A 22311-nucleotide genomic window follows, 5' to 3' on the forward strand; every position below is an offset into this window, starting at 1 on the left:
TAGAGGTGTCTGACTTGATGAGGATTCATCAGAAATGCTCCAGGATGTGTACGGAGCAAGCCTAACAGTACCTGTGGGGGACCGGTGTTGGCTCACAGGTGTCTGGCCTGTGCCAGCACCGTGCATGCTCTGGGGCTGGCTGCCAATGGCAGGTGCATGCACTTTGATCCAGGGCAAGTGAAATGATCCCTGCTTTGGCATCAAACTTGGCTGGTATCTAAATGCTAGTGACAGCTGGGAGTGTGCTCAGACACAAAGTACATCTAAAACATGTAACTGTGTTTTCATTATTAAAGTAATATGTAAAAGGAAATATACAAGACTGGGAAAACAGAAAAGTACAATAAACCATAGTAGAAAACAACAGCAACAATCTATATATATATAAAAGGCTAATAGGCTAAGTGTCCAACCATCCGATTGGTTGCTATGATGTGTACTGACCACCAGGGGGCAGATGCTCAATGCAGGAGCTGCCATGAAGCGCACAGAGAAATGGCACTGTGGACCTGGTGCCCTCAAAGCAACACTCATCTTCCCCCAAGTGGGACACAGGCTCTGTCACCACGCTGTAGCAGCAGCCCACCAAAACACAGCCAGCGCTACCAAGACCCTATGGCACAAAAAGCGGCCCACAGCCCAGCCCAGAAACAGCCGCTGTGGGCGCCAGGTAATGATGGCACATAGCAATGCCCGGTTTCCTCTCTCTAGTGATGACTAGCCTCCTTGGAGTTTCTTCAGCCCAGGAACATGGCTTGCTTTGTAGCCAGGTGCAAACATTTCATACTTTAACCAAATGTCTCTGAAGCGTTTTTCCTGTGCCTCATCTCATTTGATGCTCACTGGAGTCCTGGGGTAGGTAGATAGGAGACTCGGTGGAATCCTATTTTCCTTTCATTAGCTGAAAATGGAGATTTAGAAAGTTTATAAACTTGACCTGACTAAAAAGAAGTAAGAAATGGTGGACCTTGAAAATGACTTCAGGTTTTCTCACTGCACAGAATATACCGTATTTTTCGGACCATAAGACGCTCCGGACCATAAGACGCACCAGTTTTTAGAGAAGGGAAATGAAGAAAAAAAGATTCTGAAACAAATAGTGTCCTAAAATATTTTATGTGCATTAAAACCCAACATCACAGTCATAAACACATGTAATCAACCCTGTAAAGTAAACAGCAGCATTTAGAACCATTTTAGAGCCGGGCAAGCACACACAGACCACACAGAGCCGGGCAAGTAAAAAAACTTTTTTTTTAAGTATATGTGTAGGCTATATTTGGACCATAAGACGCAGGGACTTTTCCCCCCCACTTCTGGGGGGAAAAAAGTGCGTCTTATGGTCCGAAAAATACGGTAGTCAAACACTACAATAATAACCGTTGATATTTAAGTTGAATTTCATGAACTAGCTTTGTAAAACATATATATATATATATATATATATATATATATATATATATATATTTATTATTATTTATATTTATATTTTACAGAGAGGAAGGGAGAGGGATAGAGAGCTAGAAACATGGATAGAGAGAAACATCAATCAGCTGCCTCCTGCACACCCCCCACTGGGGATGTGCCCGCAACCAAGGCACATGCCCTTGACCGGAATCAAACCCGGGACCTTTCAATCCACAGGCTGACGCTCTATCCACTGAGCCAAACCGGTTTTGGCTATAGAAATATGTTTAATATAGCAGTAGTGTCTTCAACTCAGAAGCTGGTATTTTTTTGGATTAGTGGGTGAATGGATGGATGGAATAGACTAGAATATTTGGCAATGTTCTGGGTGCTTAAAAATGCATCTTAAAAATAGTGTTCCCCTGCTGGCGTAGCTCAGTGTTTGAGCGTTGACCTATGAACCAGGAGGTCAAGATTCCATTCCTAGTCAGGGCATCCCCAGAGAGGGGCATGCAGGAGGAAGCCAACCAATGAATCTCTCTCACATTGCTCTCTTTCTCTCACTCCTCAATAAAAATATATTTAGTGTCATCTAGCTTGTTGAATAAATTATGACCCAGGAGAAATTTTTGATTTCTATGCTTTCCAAAGACTGAATAAGTAACTTCAGACAAGTCATTATGGGGCCAGTTATATCTAATTGTTGTAAGGATTAAATTAGTTAACATAAAGGAATTATTTAGCACCCTGCCTAATGCTTGTTAAATAGTCAGCATATTTTAAACTGTCTTTAAATTGAAGCAATATATATATTTTTAAAAAGCAAACATTCAAATGTACAAAAAGTTACGCAATGCAAAATAAATCTCTTCTGGTAAGTTTTCTGCTGTCATGACTACTTATCATTAGAGACCTCCAAGCAAAAATAACATTTCATTATTATTGATTAAGCAGAGATCGCTTTACAAACCAGCAGATAACATCACATGAGTCTGAACTATGTGAAATAACACAAGTATTCTGGCTAAATTCCAGGGGGGAGTGATTAACATTCTCCAACTTGAAATAATTTTTATTATTAGCCAACATTTGTCCGTCCCCGATAATACACACGTTGCATGAAGGGCACAGAATGAGACAGCCCTCCCCTGGCATGTCCCCCGTCTGCACATACTTTCCACTGAGGGTTTCCCTTTCCTTCTGACTGCTGGTCCGAAGCTCTTCCACGCCCACTGCTTCCAACCCTGGCAAGTGTGTCCGCCCAGAGTGCCAAGTATTTCCGAAAACACAAAGGAGATAAAATAGGAACACCTGTAGAAAGATGTCATGGCCATGTAAAACATATCTACTCATCGTTTTGATGTTTGTAAAGCTATTGGTACTTATTCCTTTTAACTCTAAGGCTGGGATTCATACACATGCCTCACGGTTTCCCTCAGAAGCCTTGTGGATAAGTGGGAGAGAGTTATCCTGCCGTGGAATCCCTCCATCTGTACCAAATGGAATCCAGGACACAAGAACAAGGACCGCGGCCTATCTCACCCCTCCAGTCCTGAGTCCTTCACGTTCCCTGACCCTCCGTCCAGCCTTTTCCCTCCACCTTCCCAGAGGAAGAAGCGGGGGGAGAGAGAAACAATCCAGGCCCTCTTTGTAAGCGTCTGAATGAATGTCAAGTATGCCCAACACCTCAGTCTTCCACCTAATTAGAACACGTAGGAAAAAGAGGCATTTTTTTAGGACATTTAAAACGTGCAGCATGAAAACCCATCTGCAGAGCGCCGCTGTGTGTGTGTCTCCGCAGGCGGAGCGCCCAGCAGGGCTCCCCTCGGGCGGCGCTGCCCCTGCGCCCGCGGCCCTGGGCGCTGCTGCGGCGGCTAAGCAGCCTGCAGCCTCAGGGGCCCGGCGCCCTGCCCGCCTCACAGCCCGGAGCCAGCGCTGCTGCTCTCCGCGGGGAACCGCCTGGGATGTTAAAGCCCTAATAAAGGATTAACATCTCGCGTCTTGCAAAAACAGAAAGAAAGAAAAAAAATCACTTTCTTGTCACCACCGCATGATGTTGTTAGGAAACGCGAGTAAAGGTTGAAACCTTGGAGATCCCTATTGCACACAGCGGGAGTGGTTAAAATTGTGCATGCCTGCCGCAGCCCCTGGAATAGGTCGAGTACAGGTTTGCCACTTGAGCGCCTATCATTGTGCCAGGCGCTCGGAATAACAGCTCTGGGAGCAAGATGGGGCTGAGGTTTTCTTTGGGGAACCAGCAGTACTAGCTGGGATACCTTGGTTAAGCTTCTGCACCTGTAAGGAGTACCTGCCTCATGGAATTGCTGCAAGGATCTGAGGTCTTGTATTGAGATGTAAGCGATTAACACCGTAGGGGCTCAGGTGGCATTCGCTCTTCTCTGGACGTGAGTTCACCTCGTAGGAGGACAGTCCGGAGGGCAGACAGGTGCACAGTTAAGGGCGATTCTCTGAGCGGTTCTTTTACTGGGAAACAAGCGCTGGGCTCGGTAATAATAATGCTCAGCTGCCGAGAAAACCGGCAGGGGCCTCGGGAGCAAAGCTTCCGAAGCTACAACGTCCCAGGAAAGGGAGCCCGCACCGGTGGGGCGGCTGCAGACAACTCCCTGCAACTTCTGGCTGAGGCTTTCCCGCCCCGCGCGTCTCAAGAAGGCGTGATTAGCATACGCCCCGCCCCCGCCGCTTCCCGCCCCGCGATTGGCCTGCGTGGCTCGACTGCCCGCTCGGGGCGGGGCCGCGGGGCGCCCGAGGGGGCGGGGCCGCGCGGCGAGCAGGGAGGGGGCGGGGCCGCGCGGGGAGCGTGGCGGGGCGGCCCACCAACCGCGCCCCGGCCGGAGGGGGCGGGGCCGGGCGGGGCGGGGCCTCCCGGGGGCATTAGAAGCAGGTGACCCGGCGGAGAGGGAGAGGCCAGTCCGCCCGCGGCCGTGACTCCGGTGCCGCCGCCGCCGCCGCGCGCCGCTCCGTGCCGGCCGGAGGTGGGCGAGCGCGAGGGTGCGAGTGCGCGGGGGAGGAGCCGGGGCGGGCGCGTCCCGGGAGCGCCGCCGCCGCCCCCCGGACTCGGCTGGAGCGCGGAGCCCCCTGCAGGGGAGGAGGCGAGCGGCGGGCGGGCGGGACGCGGCGGCGGCGGGCGCGCACCATGCAGTCCCGGCGGGGCCAGCGCCGCCCGTTCGCCGTGCCGTGAGCGGCGGGTGCTCCGGCCGCCGCGCCGCCTCCCTCTCGCCTTGGGCGCTGCAGCGGGCGGGCGGGCGCGCTCGCCCCCCGTGCGGCCCGGGACCCCGGCGGGACGCACGGCCTGCCCCTGCCTGGCCCCGCCCGGATCATGCGGGGGGCCCCGGAGGAGGAGAGGGCGAGCGACGGGCCTGCGGCGATCGCGCTCCGGGGGCGACCCCCGCTCTGAGACGCCCCCCACCTGCTGCCATGCGCCGCCGCCTCGGACGCCCAGCCGGTCGCCAAACTTTCCGGGTGCCAGCGGGGCTCTGAGTCTCCGCGCCTCGGAGCCGAGCGTCCCGGGGACGGAGGACCCAGCCCGGCTGTGGGATATCTGCTCCTTCCCGGAGCCGCGGAGGTGAGAGCCCGCGCCGTCCTTCCCCTCTCCCCGGCCCCCGGCGCTTTTCCGGGGGCGCTGATCGCTCCGGCCCCGGGTCCCAGCCTGCAGGGCCCGGGAGAGGGAGGCGGGCTGGGGCGCCAGGAGGCGGAGGGGAGAGTTTGGCCCGGAGGTCGGAGCCCGCCGGCGGGGCCGGAGCCGCGGACGCCCCTCTAACGGAGTGGTGCGGTGTTTCTTTTTTTAAAGAACACTTTCCCCGGAGCCGGAGCCGGAGCCGGAGCCGGAGCCGGAGCCGCGCCGCCCCTCCCGAGCCCGGGCCGGAGGAGGAGAGCCGAGCGCGGAGGGCCGGCAGCGGCGCCTTCCCGAGGCAGCGTGTCCGGGGCGGATTTCTTGAAGAAGAAAAAGAAGAGCCAACAGGTTGCCGGCCCCGGCGCTGCACCCGAGCCGGCGGCGCGGGGGGCCCGGCGGGCGGAGCGGGGCGCGGGGCGGAGGGACGGACGGACGGAGGGAGGGAGGAGGGGGCTATGGCTCGGCCTGACCCCGCCGCGCCGCCCTCGCTGCTGCTGCTGCTGCTGGCGCAGCTGGCGGGCCGCGCGGCCGCCGCCTCCTCCTCCAAGGCGCCGGTGTGCCAGCGCATCACCGTGCCCATGTGCCGCGGCATCGGCTACAACCTGACGCACATGCCCAACCAGTTCAACCACGACACGCAGGAGGAGGCGGGCCTGGAGGTGCACCAGTTCTGGCCGCTGGTGGAGATCCACTGCTCCCCGGACCTGCTCTTCTTCCTGTGCTCCATGTACACGCCCATCTGCCTGCCCGACTACCACAAGCCGCTGCCGCCCTGCCGCTCGGTGTGCGAGCGCGCCAAGGCCGGCTGCTCGCCGCTCATGCGCCAGTACGGCTTCGCCTGGCCCGAGCGCATGAGCTGCGACCGGCTGCCCGTGCTGGGGCGCGACGCCGAGGTGCTGTGCATGGATTACAACCGCAGCGAGGCCACCACGGCGGCCCCGCGGCCCTTCCCGGCCAGGCCCACGCTGCCGGGCCCCGCGGCGGCGGCGGCGGCGGGGGCGCCGTCCTCCGGGGGCGCGGAGTGCGCCTCGGGGGGCCCGTCCGTGTGCCGGTGCCGGGAGCCCTTCGTGCCCATCCTCAAGGAGTCGCACCCGCTCTACAACAAGGTGCGCACGGGCCAGGTGCCCAACTGCGCCGTGCCCTGCTACCAGCCCTCCTTCAGCCCGGACGAGCGCACGTTCGCCACCTTCTGGATCGGCCTGTGGTCCGTGCTGTGCTTCCTGTCCACCTCCACCACCGTGGCCACCTTCCTCATCGACATGGAGCGCTTCCGCTACCCGGAGCGGCCCATCATCTTCCTGTCGGCCTGCTACCTGTGCGTGTCGCTGGGCTTCCTGGTGCGCCTGGCCGTGGGCCACGCCAGCGTGGCCTGCAGCCGCGAGCACAGCCACATCCACTACGAGACCACGGGCCCGGCGCTGTGCACCGTGGTCTTCCTGCTGGTGTACTTCTTCGGCATGGCCAGCTCCATCTGGTGGGTCATCCTGTCGCTCACCTGGTTCCTGGCGGCCGGCATGAAGTGGGGCAACGAGGCGATCGCGGGCTACGCGCAGTACTTCCACCTGGCCGCCTGGCTCATCCCCAGCGTCAAGTCCATCACGGCGCTGGCGCTCAGCTCCGTGGACGGCGACCCCGTGGCCGGCATCTGCTACGTGGGCAACCAGAACCTCAACTCGCTGCGCGGCTTCGTGCTGGGCCCGCTCGTGCTCTACCTGCTGGTGGGCACGCTCTTCCTGCTGGCCGGCTTCGTGTCGCTCTTCCGCATCCGCAGCGTCATCAAGCAGGGCGGCACCAAGACGGACAAGCTGGAGAAGCTGATGCTGCGCATCGGCGTGTTCACGCTGCTCTACACCGTGCCGGCCGGCGTGCTGGTGGCCTGCTACCTGTACGAGCAGCACTACCGGGAGGCCTGGGAGGCCGCGCTCACCTGCGCCTGCCCCGGCGCCGACGGCCGGCCGCGCGCCAAGCCCGAGTACTGGGTGCTCATGCTCAAGTACTTCATGTGCCTGGTGGTGGGCATCACCTCCGGCGTCTGGATCTGGTCCGGCAAGACGGTGGAGTCGTGGCGGCGCTTCACCGGCCGCTACTGCTGCTGCCGCCGGCGGAGGGGCCACAAGGGCGGCGGCGGCGGCGGCGGCGGCTCGGCCACGGCCGCCCGGGACTACGGCGAGGCCAGCGCGGCGCTCACGGGCAGGACCGGGCCCCCGGGCCCCGCCGCCGCCGCCTACCACAAGCAGGTGTCCCTGTCGCACGTGTAGGGAGGAGCAGCGAGGAGGAGGGGGAGGGCTGTTGGGTCGGGAAGCTTTGCCAAGGTCACTTCCGTTTGCCTTCCCCGCTGCTGGCGCCCCCTGCTGGCCGAGCGGGAGAGAGCGGGGCGAGGGCCCTTCCCGGGGAGCAGCTGTCTGTCCGTCCCAGGACTGCTCAGAGGGGCTCAGCTCACGCCTGTTCTGTTTTTACGTGTCTCGCTGCCTTCTTTAAGAGGACTCTGTGTGTGTGTTTTTTTTAATTTAATATGTATTTTTTTTTCTTATTTTTTTTTAAACTTTGTTGCATTTTTGGCAACAAAATTTTACCTTTGCTCTGGGGGCTTTACAATCCTGCCATTGGCATTATCATGAAGTTCCACCCGATGGAGGTTTCTTTCGACTGTGTGGTCCGGACTGGAAAAAATATATTTCCTATTCTGTGTGTCTTTTTGGAAAAAAGGTGAACGGTGAACGTGTGGGTTACTGTGGCTGAGCGATGGCTGGGTGTGCGTGTCCAGCTTGTGTCTCCTGCTGCTGCTCCAAGTGTCCGAGATGTCTTAAGGTGAGCTGCTCGTCCCTGTTTCTGAAATTTCCCTCCAGGTCATGCCAACGAGGGCGTCATGTGGTCAGGGCCTCCCCAAAGTGGCAGGGTTCGGGAGTGGTTAGCGACGTGGTGTCCATTCTAGCTTTCTTTAGTGAGCTTGGGGTGTCTCCCCACCCCCCCCTCCTCGTAATACTTGTAACCGTTCTGATCCTTAGCAGCGCCAGCTTTTGGAATAAGCTAGAGGTGGCCTCACAGCGCCCAGCGTAAATATTTGGAGTAGTGCAGGCCCACGGGGTGGAAATTGGTTGAGCTTGAATTCTAGACTGAAAAGGTGGCAGCTCCACGCCAGGGGAGTGGGTGGTTCTTCACAGGCTTCAGCGAGCCCATCTTTTTTTTTTTAACAAAACGTGTGCTATAATTTGGTCAAAGTAAACTCGCTCCTTCTGGAACTACTTAGGGATAGCGGCTAAAGGGGGCTGCTGGTAGGCTGAAGCACTAGAATGGATGTACCTCCAGTAAGACGTAAATTTCCAACTTTACTTGCTCCACCCCCACTCCACCTCCTTTATCATGTTAAACGGCCCTTTCGCCTTTCTCCGGCCGCCTCCTGGAGAGCTGGGATTAGAAACCACACCCGCCCTCCACCGAGGTGCTGGAGCCGGGAGGGAAGCTGGCTACCTGTGAGCAAACACTGGCAGCAAAGAGAGAGAACGAGCGTCCCCGGGTTTGGGGTTAGTGTGTAGCCAGATATTCCGAAAGCGGTGAGACATTGCTCTCTGCAGTCTCTGAAAACAGTGGAGGCCCACAACACACTTGCATTCGTTTTTAAAGAGGAACCGGTGTGCCGCTGCAGCGGGAGGAAGGCTGCTTCCCCTGCCCCCTCCCTCAAGTACATTTTTCTTTTTCTGAGAAAGCCGACGAGTTGACGAACACGCACATGCACACACACTTTGCTGTGAGAGGATCCTGTTTGCTTTCCTAATCTGCTGACCCATTCATTCACGAAGAGAGTGAGGCTGGGACTGGGGAAGAGGGTGATGGTACACTGGCCAGCAAAACACCAATGACCAAGGCTGAGTGGGGACTAAATTTAGGAAGCCAACATGGCAAAAGCAATTAAAACGTGAGCGCGTCTCCCCGGGGAAACACGTCGAGGGGATTTATGCTTCATTTATACCAAAGTTGGAAAAGTCAGATCGAAGCCCAAGTTCAGTTTCTACTTCATGGGCATTGAGTAAACAAACGACTAGTTCCCATGGTGAGTTTAAACACTGAGCTGGGGTGTGGGAAGCCTGGTGTTACGGCTTTAAGGACTCTCAGAAGCTGTTCGGTTATAAAAATGCACTGCTCCTACCTACTCAGAACGGAGTCGGTTTTCAGTGGGTTTGACAAAACTTAGTGCACACAGCTCAGCGAACGCTCTGCACATCTTGTTCCTCCACTTACTCAGGTGACTCGGAACCTGAGACAGTTACCCCGAGAGCCCATTCTTCTCCTGGTTCCCAAACGAGGGCCTTTTCTGAGCACCTTCACCTCTTCCCACACTCAGTATATCTTCCCAGAAAGGGCAGGTGGTTCTGTTGTCCTCAGTCACCGTGCCTAATCTGGGTTGTCCTCCCTGCCCCCTTTTTCTTTGTGGAGAAATGGTGCACAGTGTACCTAAAAGTTGTGGGATGAGTGGATGAAAGTAATTTAATTCATTAAAAAAAATTTTTTTTCCATTCTGGCAAACTTAAAAAGAACCACCCATTTACTTTAAAAAATAAGACAGTTACCACAAAGCATACGAGGCCCAGGAAAGGCAATCCAGGTAATGCTCTTTGGGGTCTGCTTTCAGAGCTGCCTTTTGTTTCCAGCCTGTTTTCTGCCTCACTCTCCTTTCCTTCCAGGAGAAAGCCCGCCTGCTCCCTGAAATCTCACTGGTACCCACCACCCCAACCCCTACCCGGGGGAGAACAGCCCCTATTTCCATCCCGCACATTATCCCCGCCCCCATTTGCATTTTTATTATGCAAACAGTACTCCCGAGAACAATGATAAAACGGAAGGTCGTGGGGTGGTTTAGCAATTTCTTCCCAGCCAGCTTTGTGAAATGGGAGGACTGGGGACTTCTTTGGGCCTCTCCTGTGCAGCCTTAGGGCTGTTCCTTTAACAGCTCCGTTTTAAGCAGTGTCTTTCTTCCAGGATAGGGGGTGAGGATTTAGGTTGTCTAAAGGAACTAACGTGTCCTCTCAGTGAATCAGTTGTCATGACCTTCATTTCTATTATTTCCCCCCTCACGTTTTGAAGTTGTCTAAATTGGCTGAAACAATTTTTCTTGGTGCCTTATTGGTTTATCCTGGCAAACCTTTTGTCATATTTTCACCTGACCACTTCCAGTGACGGGCCTGTGCAGGTGTGTTGTGTGTAGTTGTGCGCATGTACAAGCTGAAATAACGTGCCGACAGCTCTGTTTCCAAACCGGTATTCATTAGGCCGTTTCCTCCTGGGCCAGGGCTGCACTGATCCTGACACCGGCCTCCAGGAGCAAGCCTCCTGGATCCCACACAGAACCTTAATAGCAGCAGCCGTGACCTGCACTGTCAAGTACAGAATGGGACCCCCAGAGCTAGGAAATGTAGTTGTATATTTTAATGAACTGCTACCCCTGCTAAAGAGGCTCCTTTCACTTTTGTGCTCTACAGAAAAACCGAGGGGGGTAGAAGGGACAAAGCTTTGAATAACTGCTTTCTAACACCGAATGTGGCAAACAGGACAGAGCACATCACAAATCTAGGCAGGTGTGAGGCAGAGGAGCTGAGATTCCCCACTCCCTCGGCATGTCCTTTCTTGCCTCCAAAGTCTAATCAAGTGATCTTGGCAAAGAAATGCCTGAGTTGGGGAGGGTGGTTCTGAAAGAAAAAGCTACGAAGACATTAAAGCAGGGTGAGGGGTAGGCAAGTCGCTAAGTAACCTGACACAGAACTCAAAAACCTTCTAGCAGCTTGATGACAGTTACAGGATTGATTTCAGCCAGGGTAATGCCTGGGGTACATTTTATGACAATATTGTTCTTCATGTTGTTATAAACTGTATGTATATGATATGGGTGTGTATATACATAATATATAATACATACATATATATGTGTATATATGTGTGTAATATATACATATATATATGAGAGATTTAGTGACTTTTGATACGGGTTTGGTGCAGGTGAATTTATTACTGAGCCAAATGAGGCACATACCGAGTCAGTAGTTCGAGTCCAGGGCATTTAACGGCATTTGATACTTTTTATGATTTCCATATATGTATAGTGCCTATCCCATGCAGTAGCTTCACAAAGACATCTCCAGAACTCATGAATCAGAGCCAGTGATATTTTATTTGTAGACAATCAACTTGAATCGATAAGTTATTATTGGCAGATGATTATAATTTTGAGATCATAGCATTAACAAACGGAAACCCAGAGCATTTTGAGTTCTTTTTCTTTTGTTTTGATCCTGGAAGTCAATAGAACAGCTGTGTATGTGGTTATGTTAGTCTCATGATAATTTGCTGACCTTATTATTTCAGAAAAATTTTGTGTATATTATATTTGTGGGAAGGTAAAATAATGCTTTGAGATTTTTATCAAATATGGAGAGTAGTTATTTATGAAAAACAAAGAAATGTCTATTTTTGTTTCTTTGTTCCCAACTAATGTAGATAAATTTTAAAGTGCATTAAAGCAATGGTAAAGAAAATGAGATGCTGTACAAGTCTTTTTCTCCTCATGCTTCTATAGAGACACACTGCTTTCTAAGAATATCTGAGGAGATACATAGATTCTAACTTCATAATCAGATTTCTCAAATGTACTTACAATATAAGTGGTAAAGTTTTTATTAATAAGTAAATCAAGCAAATTCCAATCACCAGAAACAGAATAGAAACTTGTTTTACTTGAATATATTTCATGGGTTTTTCCTGCTGATCCTGTTAATTATTTCATAACTCACTTGAAGAAATGAAGGGAAATACACAGAAGAACAGACATTGCTTGAGAATGTGTTCTGTTTTATCAATCCTCCATCTATACTGTAATACCAGTGATTTTTTTTAAATCTCATGGCACACATAAATTACTAAAATTTTTGGCACACTAAAAATATATATTTTGCCAATCTAACAAAAATAGTTATAACTTTGATTATCAAACATAATAATCTACCCTTTTTGCTCCAAAGTTGACTTTTAAAAAATCAGATGCCTATACTTGTATATAAGGATTTCTGGTACCAAGAATTAACAAATCAGATGCAACCTTATTCAATTTTACCAGTAAGATGCAACATATGACCTATATATTTATGGTTCAAGAGAGTGTATTGACACCAGACAGCTATTGAGTTGGCTGTTGTCATTTTTTTATTTGACAGTCTAATAGGTCAGTGCCCCTTACTAGTCAGGTATTAAATGCTTTAACAATTCTTATGGCTCACCAGTTGAAAATTGCTGCTCTATGCCAAACATCTGAGTAGATGTTTGTGCTGTTGTTCTATGGGTCTGGTCCATCATTCACCAGGTAGAACCACATCTTGATATTAAGCCATAAATACAAGTCAGGAAACCCAGGTAAGAGTTGAGTTAGAGTTGGCACTTTCCTGATAATCCGGGCAGATGCTCCGTAAACCTGAGATACTGTGGTCAGATTTTCTTCCTTGCTATTTTGACAAGGCACAGATTAGCTGCAAATCTACCTCATTCAAATGCCTGGTATGTTTTTCCCAGCACATTGAGGCATAAGAATGGGAGAAGATAGGTAATTAGGAGCTTATAATGTTTAGGGGCGATAAGTCCAATATAAGAGTATATATAATTCAATGTCAAAAATGAGTGCTTGGAACATGATCAGACTGGGAGAGGAGAGGATACGGTAGTTGAGCTGGATTCTAATGCGAGTATTTGTACCTTGCTTACACAAGACTCTCCAGTCGGCACCTCTTCCCAATGCTTTCTCACTGCTCATTCCCCTCGTCCTCTGATGGAAAGGGCAAAGTCACAAGCTGGAGCAAAGGGATTGTTGGGATTTAGATGCTGGAGAAATAGGTGGGCCCAGATCATTACTAGTCATAATGTGATTTAATTATAGGATTTTTTTGTTTGTTATGGGTGGTAACATGACTGTTCAAAGACTTAGGAGCTAAACTGACTAGGGAATCTAATCCCTGTCCCACCATTTAAGGGCTGTGTGATCCTGGACATTTTAACCTGTTAGTACTTCAGTTTTCTCATCTGTGAAAGGATAATAATACTCAAATCTTAGGATTTAGAGGACCTAAAGGATTAAATCAGGTAAGGCAAGATCAAGGTAAAGCAAGGTAGAAGACACTGTTCAGGCAAGGAATGCAAAGGCAATTGAAACACTAGATTTCCAAATTTGAGTTTGTGTAAGAATCATTTGGGGCTATTGAAAATTTACGATTCCTTAGGCTTCAACTCTAGGAATTGAGATTTGGTAGGTCTGGGGCCCAAGAAACTGCTGCTTGCTTTTTTTTTAGTTGCAAAGATGATTCAGCATTCCTATATATTCCTTCCTTACCCATTTCCCCCTAATGTTAACATAGTATAGTACATTTGTCAAAACTAACAAGTCAACATTGGTTCATTACTTTCCAGACTTAAATAGGATTTCATCAGAATTTCCATCAGATTCAGGATTCTACATTCCATTTAGAGAAACTTTCAGAGGCACTTGGAGTTGATGAGAGGCGGTCTGGGGACGTCCTGAGAAACGCTAGATGTAAAGGACTAAGCAAAGTCAAATTGGCCCATCCCAACATGGGAGTTGAATGCAGTGTTTGTCTATTTCAGAGGGAGAGAAACATCAATGAGAGCGAAACATCAATGAGAATCATTGATAGGCTGCCTCCTGCATGCCCCCTACTGGGGATCGAGCCCGCAACAAGGCATGTGCCCTGACCAGGAATCCAACTGTGACTTCCTGGTTCATAGGTCAATGCTCAACCACTGAACCACGGCAGCCAGGCTGAATGCAGTTTTGAGGCAAAAGGGGATAAGTTGGTGCAGGATGTGGATATGTGGTTGATTTTAGAATTGAGGTGGAATCCCCTTGGTTAGACGAGGGGGTCACTGTAAGAAGCAAAACTTGTATTCCTAATGCCACAGGAAATGCGTTTTGGAGTTTGGACTGTGGGATGCTGCCTAGACTGAGGAGATACATCTAGGGCTGTGGGCAGCTCAGGGGAGTCAGCAAGTGCAGTAAATTGGGGACAGCTGCTTTGGGGGACACAGGAGGACTCAAGTAGGGGATTAAAGGGTCGAGATAACCTGCGAGCCATATGAGACTTGTATTTGCTGGAACCTGGTGATACTGCTTTGGAAGAGGGTCATAGGTGCTGCCCAGCGGACATTAGCAGGAGGTCAGAGGGCAAAGGCTGAGATGGCCTGGTTAAGGGTGAGCCCTGACCTGCAGTGGGAGGGGACAGGACATGTAAGCTCTGCCTTTGGGAGAGTCCATTCCTGTGAGGCGGCAAAGGGGCCACCGTTTGGGGCCTAAAAGTAAAGGTTAGTAGAAGGGAAGAGAGTAAGAGAAAGTAATGTATCAAGAAAATGCTAGCAGAATAATTTGGTCTTTAAATACTATTGGTAACTTCTGATGCTATCACAGAATTTCTCTAACCATTCAAATCACTTAGCTCCCTTCACAACAGTTATAATAATCACCAAACTTGTTCCTTTTAAAAGTATTAACCTTTTTTTTATTTGACTCTGGATTCCTCTTAATTTCTAAACGATTTCACTTTCCTAGTTCTTTCTGCACCCTAGAGATCCTAAACCACAAACTGGTTTTCTTAGAATTTATTTCACATGACATGTTGTCTCTTCTGACAGCCCCGTTTAAAACAGCTGAGTGGAATAGCCTCAGACACCAAACCCACTGCCCTCTGCCCTGGGGAGCAGCTTTGCTGAAGGGCTCCACAATGCTTTGTGCTGCTTACTGGCACAGCGTCAGGCTGGTCAGGGCGGTGAGTGGGCTAAGTGAAGACTTTAGGTAACCTAATCCTTAGCTTGTTGATAGACGCTAGTATAATCTGCAGATTCTGCATTAAAATGAACACTTACCTGGAGATTTCTCTGCCCACTCTCAAGTGCTTTTCCAAGTAGCTCTGTACTCGAGAATGCAGCTTCTGGGAGAGGGAACAGGCTAGTCATTTTAGATGTGGTCAGGGAGAAGGCTTGGGTGATCAAAGATTTTAGCTAACCTACATGTCACAGCTAAACATTTCCAAAATCACTGCATAACCCAAATACAGAGTGATTTCTTTTCTGGTAAATACTGGCTTCAGCATTTTTTTTTTTTTTAATCAAGGAATAGTGTATTTATAGACATAGGAAAACTCAACCAAAAATGAACTGTCATAAAACCAGGATTCAGTGCTGCTGGACTTCAGTAAAGTCTGGGCAAACGGGATATAATAAGAGTAAATAATCTGGAATCTGGTCCAGCATAGAAATTTCTCTTTAAACAGAAACATTGGGCCTTAAGTTGTTTTAGGACAAACCATGTGAAATTGCTGATAGGAAACCATCAGGTAATTCCTTTCTCTCTGGTATGTTTTACCTTCCAAGTATTGGCACAAAAATGAATTATTCACAGATGCCATCTAATGCACCATGCCAGTGATTTAAGTGTAATAAGTTATCTTTAGGTTGAAAAAGCAAAAGACAAATAAATAACTATCTTAGCAGCAGGGTCAAACCATCAATGGTCAGTTAAAAATGCTTAAGGACTCACTATCAAAGCTGATGGAAAACATGTACGTTCGACAGAGACATGATGCTATGTGAATGGGGAGTATTACAAACATACTAGCCATGTTTTAATTAAAATAGGGTTTATTAGCTTTTCTTTTAATATAAACATGAGAAAAAAACCACATAAGTTGTAGCATTCTTTTCAAAATAAAACTGCAATCAATACTTGAATCTCCAAGCTCAGAACTCCATGAACAATGTTTCTGAGGTGGTAGATTGTAACGTTTTATACGCCATTATTTCTCGTTTCTATCCTTTTAGTGATGGAACCTGCAGCCCTCAATATAGTGTGAAGCCTTGCTATACTAAAAGTATTCCTTGGCCTAGAAATGCTTTGGTTACAGGCAAAATATCTAGGAATACATTTGAGAAGGTAGAAGTATTTCAAATAGTTGAGAACATTAATCTTTAAAAGTACTTCAAGTTTAGGCGACATTTTACCAATCTCCTAAAAGATTGATTTAACTCCCTGCCCTTTAAAGCCTGAGGTAAGAGTTCCTAAGGTTTGTATGCTTCCTCTTAAATAGCAAGACTTATATGGGACACCTACAACCAAGTCAACGTGTAGGATAGAAAAGCTGGTTCATTCACCTGTTTTCATAACACTACTATTAGGGTCCAATTTCTTTCAATTCATTACATCTGAATAACACTGCTCCTCATAATCTTCCTTTACCAAAATTTAGGAAACAAAACAATGTTGGTGATCAAAGCATGTATACAGCACAGATCTGCAAAGAATTCTTTTTAAAGAGGGCATTCCTATGAAGACACAAGGTCTCTCCCTACAGTGTTAGTGCAGTTTTAAGCAGTGGCACTTGTAGTAGTATAAATGCTACAGCCTTACAACACATTTGAAAGTTTAAAGGTCTCTTAAACTTAGTTTTGTATATTTTAAATAGTAAGCTTTTGTTTCAATTTTTTGTTTCAATCCCCTCTTAAAGATGGCAAAGATAGGCTGAACCAAAAAATTAAAATTTAAATAAACTTTTTGGTTTCAGCCAATCTTTGTCATTTCACAATTCACTAAACTAAATAAACAGGATATTGTAAAAATCTTTTTTCCTCTATTTTTTCCCTTTGTCTACAATGTGGACATTTAATCTGCAGCTCAGGTAGTTTTATGGGATTTTGAGAATAGTTATTAAGGAGCGTAGAGCAGAAATACAGAATATACACCTCTGCTGATTTTATGGAATAGCCATAACAGCTCTTGTCTTCCTGCTTCCTATATTTTTTTATATAAAAATGAAAATAAACTTATTGTTGAAAAACAAAAAACTAAATGAGAAATTTAATTAAACTTTCAAATTAAAGTCTGTAGCATTTACACTTCTGTAGGAGTGCCCCTGAGGGCCCAACCACACTGTTATCCAAGCTTAGAATTGCCTGTTTTATTATCTGCTTATTATCACTGGATATTATGAGAATATCTTTTGATACATCTATTTAACAAAGAAAATCATCAGAAAATGAGAAGCATCATTATACTTGTTGTTTTAAAATCCCATTATAGTTCTTAAGATACGCAGGGTGGACCCAGTCTAAGTAGATAATCAATACTGACAGTTTCCCAAACATGCTACCGTACTAAGTAGTACTTGCAAAGAATTTGAATGAGAAGTGTTATTCAGCAGGTTTTTTTTTAAAACTGTTTGCCAATAATGACTAGCAACTTCCACCATGTAATATGAAGAATCCTTTAATACCTAACAATGCTACAGTCTGTTCCTAGGTGGCTTTGTGAGTTGTTAGGCGTCCCATGTTTTAATGGCAATACTGCATTGATTGTGAAGGAATATGTAGCAATATTGGGTAAGTTTATTCCTTTTTTTGGAGGGGTGATTCAGAAATATAGAAAAGACATAAGTTATATAGTTAGTGCTTTTCAAGCCTCAACATTTAAACTTGAAAGAAAAAAAGAAAAAAAAAACTTCACCTAGTTCACAGCTGTCAGCCTACATTGTAAGCAGATACCTGTGTGGGATGGGAGCTTTGCTTTTCAGTGATTTCTGTAACTGAAGGACAGTGTGTCACATTGACAAGGTCCCATTCTTTATGAGCATAGTCCTTGCTGCCCACGAGTCTCTTCAAGTTGACCTCTGTCTGAGGTGAAAATACTAACTTTGCTGGTTTTTGAGCAGGAGAGGTGATATTTCTCCAGTCCTTGTAGATGAGGGGCGGCTTACGATATTACCACCCCTCTCTTCTCCCTTAAGAGAGGATGGCTTTAGAACGCTGAACACCAATAAAATTATCAGCACTAAGAGACCTTCTCAGAGCAGCTCTGCACAGGTCTTTGTCTTCACACAATCTGGAAATGGCCTAGGAAAGGCAATCAAATAGAACACAGGTACAGTTAAAAAACAAACAAAAAACAAACAAAAAACAAGAGTTCCAACCTTCACAAAAAGCATCACTGATAAGCCACACATTCTCACTCCTTTCTAAATCCATCGTTACTGCTGCTTTTGGCAGCTGAGGTCTACACTGACAGGTTATGGGGATGTACTTCCTGCTAATTCAAAAAGGTGGTAAGTCTTTTAGGGGCTATGATTAGATTGAGCAAAGGGGAACTTAGAGTCATTAAAAAATTTGGTTCTCAAAAAAGTCAAGAACGTATTAGGCTCCTAACAGCAGTATCATCTATTGCCTGTACACTTGTTTCTTAAACATTAAGAGCATACCCTTGGGCAAATTGGTACTTGCTCACTATTCAATTTCTATCCAATCTTCATTAGCTATAATATACTCTAAGCTAGGGGTGTCGAACTCAATCAGAGAAGGGGCCAAAATCTAAAATCCAGCCTAAATCTCGGGCTGAATGGTTTACTGAACAGTCATAAACTGTCATTGTGATGGAAACGCAGCGGAGTGCAGTGATGACAGCGCGGTGCGGGAAACATTGCAAGACCTGGCGGGACGGATTTGGCCCGCGGGCCTTGTGTTTGACACATGTGCTCTAAGCAAACTTTGAGGAGGCAAGTGTGTGCTATATTTTATAAGAAGGTAGGGAAGGTCTAATGACTGAAGCACCATAAGGAACTATGTCACTTGCACATTAATTATAGTAGAAAAATGTCTTTTTCTAAAGTACCTCCCAGGTACCACCGTTTTAAAAGAGTCCATTTCAGTTGTGAATAATTTTGTTGTATACTAACCAAAAGTCATAAGCTATAAATATTACTTTGCAACCATGTAATTTACCATTTCCATTAAAAACCCATGTACTTTCTACACCCAATATTTGAAACACACATTATACATTGTAAGTATATGTCTCCCAGGTTAGCCACTAGTACTAATAAACTCATGGGACTGAACCATGATATATATATATATATATATATATATATATATATATATATATATATATATGACATGAATTTTCAAACTGAATTAACCTTATAAGGAAGGGTAAAAATTCAAATGGAAAACTAACAGATTAAATGTGATTTAAAACATTCTGAATTATGGTCACAGAAGAGATCTATAATTTTTTTTAATGTGGGAGTCTTGTAGAAACCATAAGATATATGATGTGAAAGGGTTAATAAGCTCTTCTTCAATTTGTTAACTTAAAAAAGCTTTTCATTTTCCTAATCACTGCTTAATATGATTTATCTACAGATAGCTTTGGTAACTGACCGAAACCCCACTTGGTGATTCCACAGCCTTACCTCTAGGTTTTGGGCTCTTTCTCTGCTAAGAGGGGCAAATACAAAAGGCAGGTCGTTGTCATCAGCTAAGGAGCGGAGGTCAAAGTAGTATTTGGCATAAACACTGGCAGGAACATTAATATTAAACTGAAGTAGCTCTAAAAAATGCCTTTCCATCTCATTCCTGGGGGGGAGGAGACAAAACCAACACAGGACAATTTTAGTCAATTGGACTACTATCTTCAAAAACATCATTGTGAGCTACTAGGATGGCTCTAAATTCTGTTTTTGAAACAAGTAAAGGCTACATGCTGAATTAATACACTACTGTTCAAACAAGGTACCGCTGTTTGTAGTCTTTCCGGCACCCCAGCATTCTGGGTTCGGGACAAGCGGGAAGAGGTGATGGTCCTCTGTGCACTTGTGCTGCTGACTCGGGCTCATTCTTCAGAGTTCCATTAGTTCAGCTGTACGCCTTCTGCTCCCCGCTCCCTCACCAGGCCCCACTATAGTGCTCAGATGAAAGGAATGATGTACGCTGTTTATTAGCTCTGAAGAACTTGCAGACATTTTCACCAGGCCGATAACAGGAAGGGACTTATTGAAGTAGAGAGGCGCCAACAAAAGGAGTGGGCACATCACCACGGCAACAAATGGATGCATCGAGAGCCACGGCTATTATCCCTGAGGGGGAAACTCTTGAAGCAGCAAGAATTCATCTCAAGTAAATAAATAAATAAAATAAGCCACATTCGATAGGAAAGCTGCCCCCCTACCCCAGTGTGTGGGGCTAATGTCAGAGGGCATAATTCAAGTTTTTGTTCACCTTCATCTTATGGGTGAGCAACTGCCACTATGACAGTTAGGATGCACTTTTTAAACTGGATGGCAGAAAGATGACCGATAGATGTCTTGGCTGGACTAAACCCACTCTGCGATATGAACCCTGACAGAGCACTGGACTCCAACTCCAACCTGTTTCTCCCACGCTGGGAATGCTCAGCACCCAGCACCACAGGGTGAGCTCAATCAAGTGTGGAAGGAAGCTGGGAGCAGTCCTGTGCTATGTGACCATACTGCCATCCCCTGCCAAGTGTTTAAATATAAAATTAGAGCAAGTAATACTACTACAGAAATCCCTTGATAGAGTTAAATATATAAAAATAAATGAGACTTATTTTTTAATATACATTTTTTTAAAGCTTTAATAGTTTATCCATTGGACAGGTCAATGAAGGCTTGATGTTCTCCTGTATGGAGAGCAGTCAGAATATGGGCAAAGATGGGGTTTTCTCATTTGGTGAACTTTCAACCTGACTGAACCTAATTCCAAAATTAATTTCCTATTCATATAGCCATAAGCCTATAGAAATGTAAATTAGATAATGTTTTGATAATCAGATAATCAGGACTTAATTTACTACAGGAATAAATGCACTTCAGTATCCCTTTTATATTTTCTCCACTAATACCTTTTAATTGTGTTGAAATACAGTACTTCATAGGATTAAAATGTCTATTAATAGAGGTTTAATGATGGAAGAAAAGCATTATGCCTACAGAATATGCAACTTCTGATGGTTTTTTGTTGTCTTTTCAATGGCTAGATGGTTGAATAGCACACCATTTACAAGCACAGCAAATTTTCTGAATAGCAGCTGCTCAGTTTAACTTATTCTTTTGAAGGGAAATATATTTTTAAAAAGACACATAGATGTTGGAAAGTTGAAGAAAAAGCAGAGATACCAATTTTTCAATTTAGACTCAAAATAAGATCATTACAAATAGTAGTCAACAGCAGGGGGATGAAACCAGTGTATACTGAACACTGTTGTAATTAATGCCTTCCCTTTTCAAAGATCATAAAGAAAAGCAGCCTGTTATAAACACAGCTCCTCGTGTTTCTGTTCATATACAAAAAGGATTGTTTACTACTAGTCACCGGGTAGCTGGACCTGCCACCATCGCCTCTGTGGCTCGCGCCCATGAAAACCCACACATTGCCTGTGTGTTCTGTTATAACCAGAGCCAGAGCCCCAGAAGCTGAGGTACAGCTTTTGAGACTAGTTCAGCTGTCGTCGTCATGGCAGAGCTAGTGTTCATGATCACAAATTCTCCATCCTTCAAGGGGCCAGTTTGAAGACTCATGACAATGATGATCGAAGTCACTTGAGCTTCTGCAACTTCTTAAAGTATTCCCATTTGTTTCAAATTCATTGTTTGCCACTATTTGCGAAAAAGGCTACCAGCAATATCACCAAAACTACTAAGTGTACACTACTATCAAAGTGGGCATTTACCCCAAAAGCCACTTTGACAGATACTGACAACCACTGGGGTCCCTCCTCTTGGTCACAAGTATCCTCAATTCAGTTGTAAAAAGAACTCTGGTGATTCTGAATGAGTCTTATCTGGAGTAATAAGCAAAAGCAACAAAAACAAACTCTTGCCTCTGCCTGCTACAATCTTGCTCTTCTTATGCTGTTCAATATTATTAAGAGGAGTTCTTTCACATTTTCCTAAATGCCACCCACAAAGAAAGACATTCTCACTGTCAGGTGGGCAGTCGGCAGTCTGCTGGAAGTATGTCTTTGGTGCATCCTGCCTACCAACCTCAGAGCCCTTCAATGTGGCCAGATCAGATGGCCATGGTAAGTTTAGTGTTTCACTCTCATGCTAGCATGCCATCTCTGAGGAGCACGCCCTCAGGGTTACCTACAGCCCCCCACAATGCACTGCTGTGGTTGCTGAGTGCCGCAGAAAACTTTCAAATGGCATGGGCGCTAGGTGGTGCCCAGGGATGCTTTGCCAACCGACTGAGAGGTAGGAGTTTCCTAACTCATCAGACCTATTTTTAAACACTTGCCATCCTCTTAAAAGGGCAGACAAGAGCACAGCGATGAAGCCTTTATATACAGCTAATTTTCCACAGTTTAACAACTGAACTTCAGATAAAAGGAGGCAAAGACCACTTAAAGCAAATATCAGAGTGTGACTCGGGTTTAAGCCATCACC

The 22311-nt window shown here is 46.9% G+C and overlaps 2 protein-coding genes across 4 annotated transcripts in view; one reads left to right on the forward strand and one right to left on the reverse strand.

Moving 5' to 3' along the window:
• Window positions 1-5480: 5480 nt before the first annotated feature.
• Window positions 5481-7435, forward strand: FZD5 (frizzled class receptor 5). The gene has a single exon (XM_036422248.2). It carries the CDS (start codon window positions 5494-5496, stop codon window positions 7294-7296), a length of 1803 nt encoding a protein of 600 aa, XP_036278141.1. The 5' UTR covers window positions 5481-5493; the 3' UTR covers window positions 7297-7435.
• Window positions 7436-8003: 568 nt separating this feature from the next.
• Window positions 8004-22311, reverse strand: part of CCNYL1 (cyclin Y like 1) — a 38510-nt gene continuing 24202 nt past the window's right edge. For all 3 annotated transcript variants that reach the window (XM_036422250.2, XM_036422251.2, XM_036422249.2), the window contains 2 exons: window positions 19318-19480; window positions 8004-17962 (listed from right to left, as the gene is read on the reverse strand). In XM_036422250.2, coding sequence (XP_036278143.1) covers window positions 17852-17962; window positions 19318-19480 — 274 coding nt within the window. In that variant the 3' untranslated portion in view covers window positions 8004-17851. The remainder of the gene's footprint in view (window positions 17963-19317; window positions 19481-22311) is intronic.

This window comes from Pipistrellus kuhlii, unplaced genomic scaffold, assembly GCF_014108245.1.
Source record: "Pipistrellus kuhlii isolate mPipKuh1 unplaced genomic scaffold, mPipKuh1.p scaffold_m20_p_7, whole genome shotgun sequence".
Lineage (NCBI taxonomy): Eukaryota > Metazoa > Chordata > Mammalia > Chiroptera > Vespertilionidae > Pipistrellus > Pipistrellus kuhlii.

Bases quoted from the DNA above. Each gene is read 5' to 3' on its own strand.
- FZD5 (XM_036422248.2), top strand. From the start codon at position 5,494: ATGGCTCGGCCTGACCCCGCCGCGCCGCCCTCGCTGCTGCTGCTGCTG.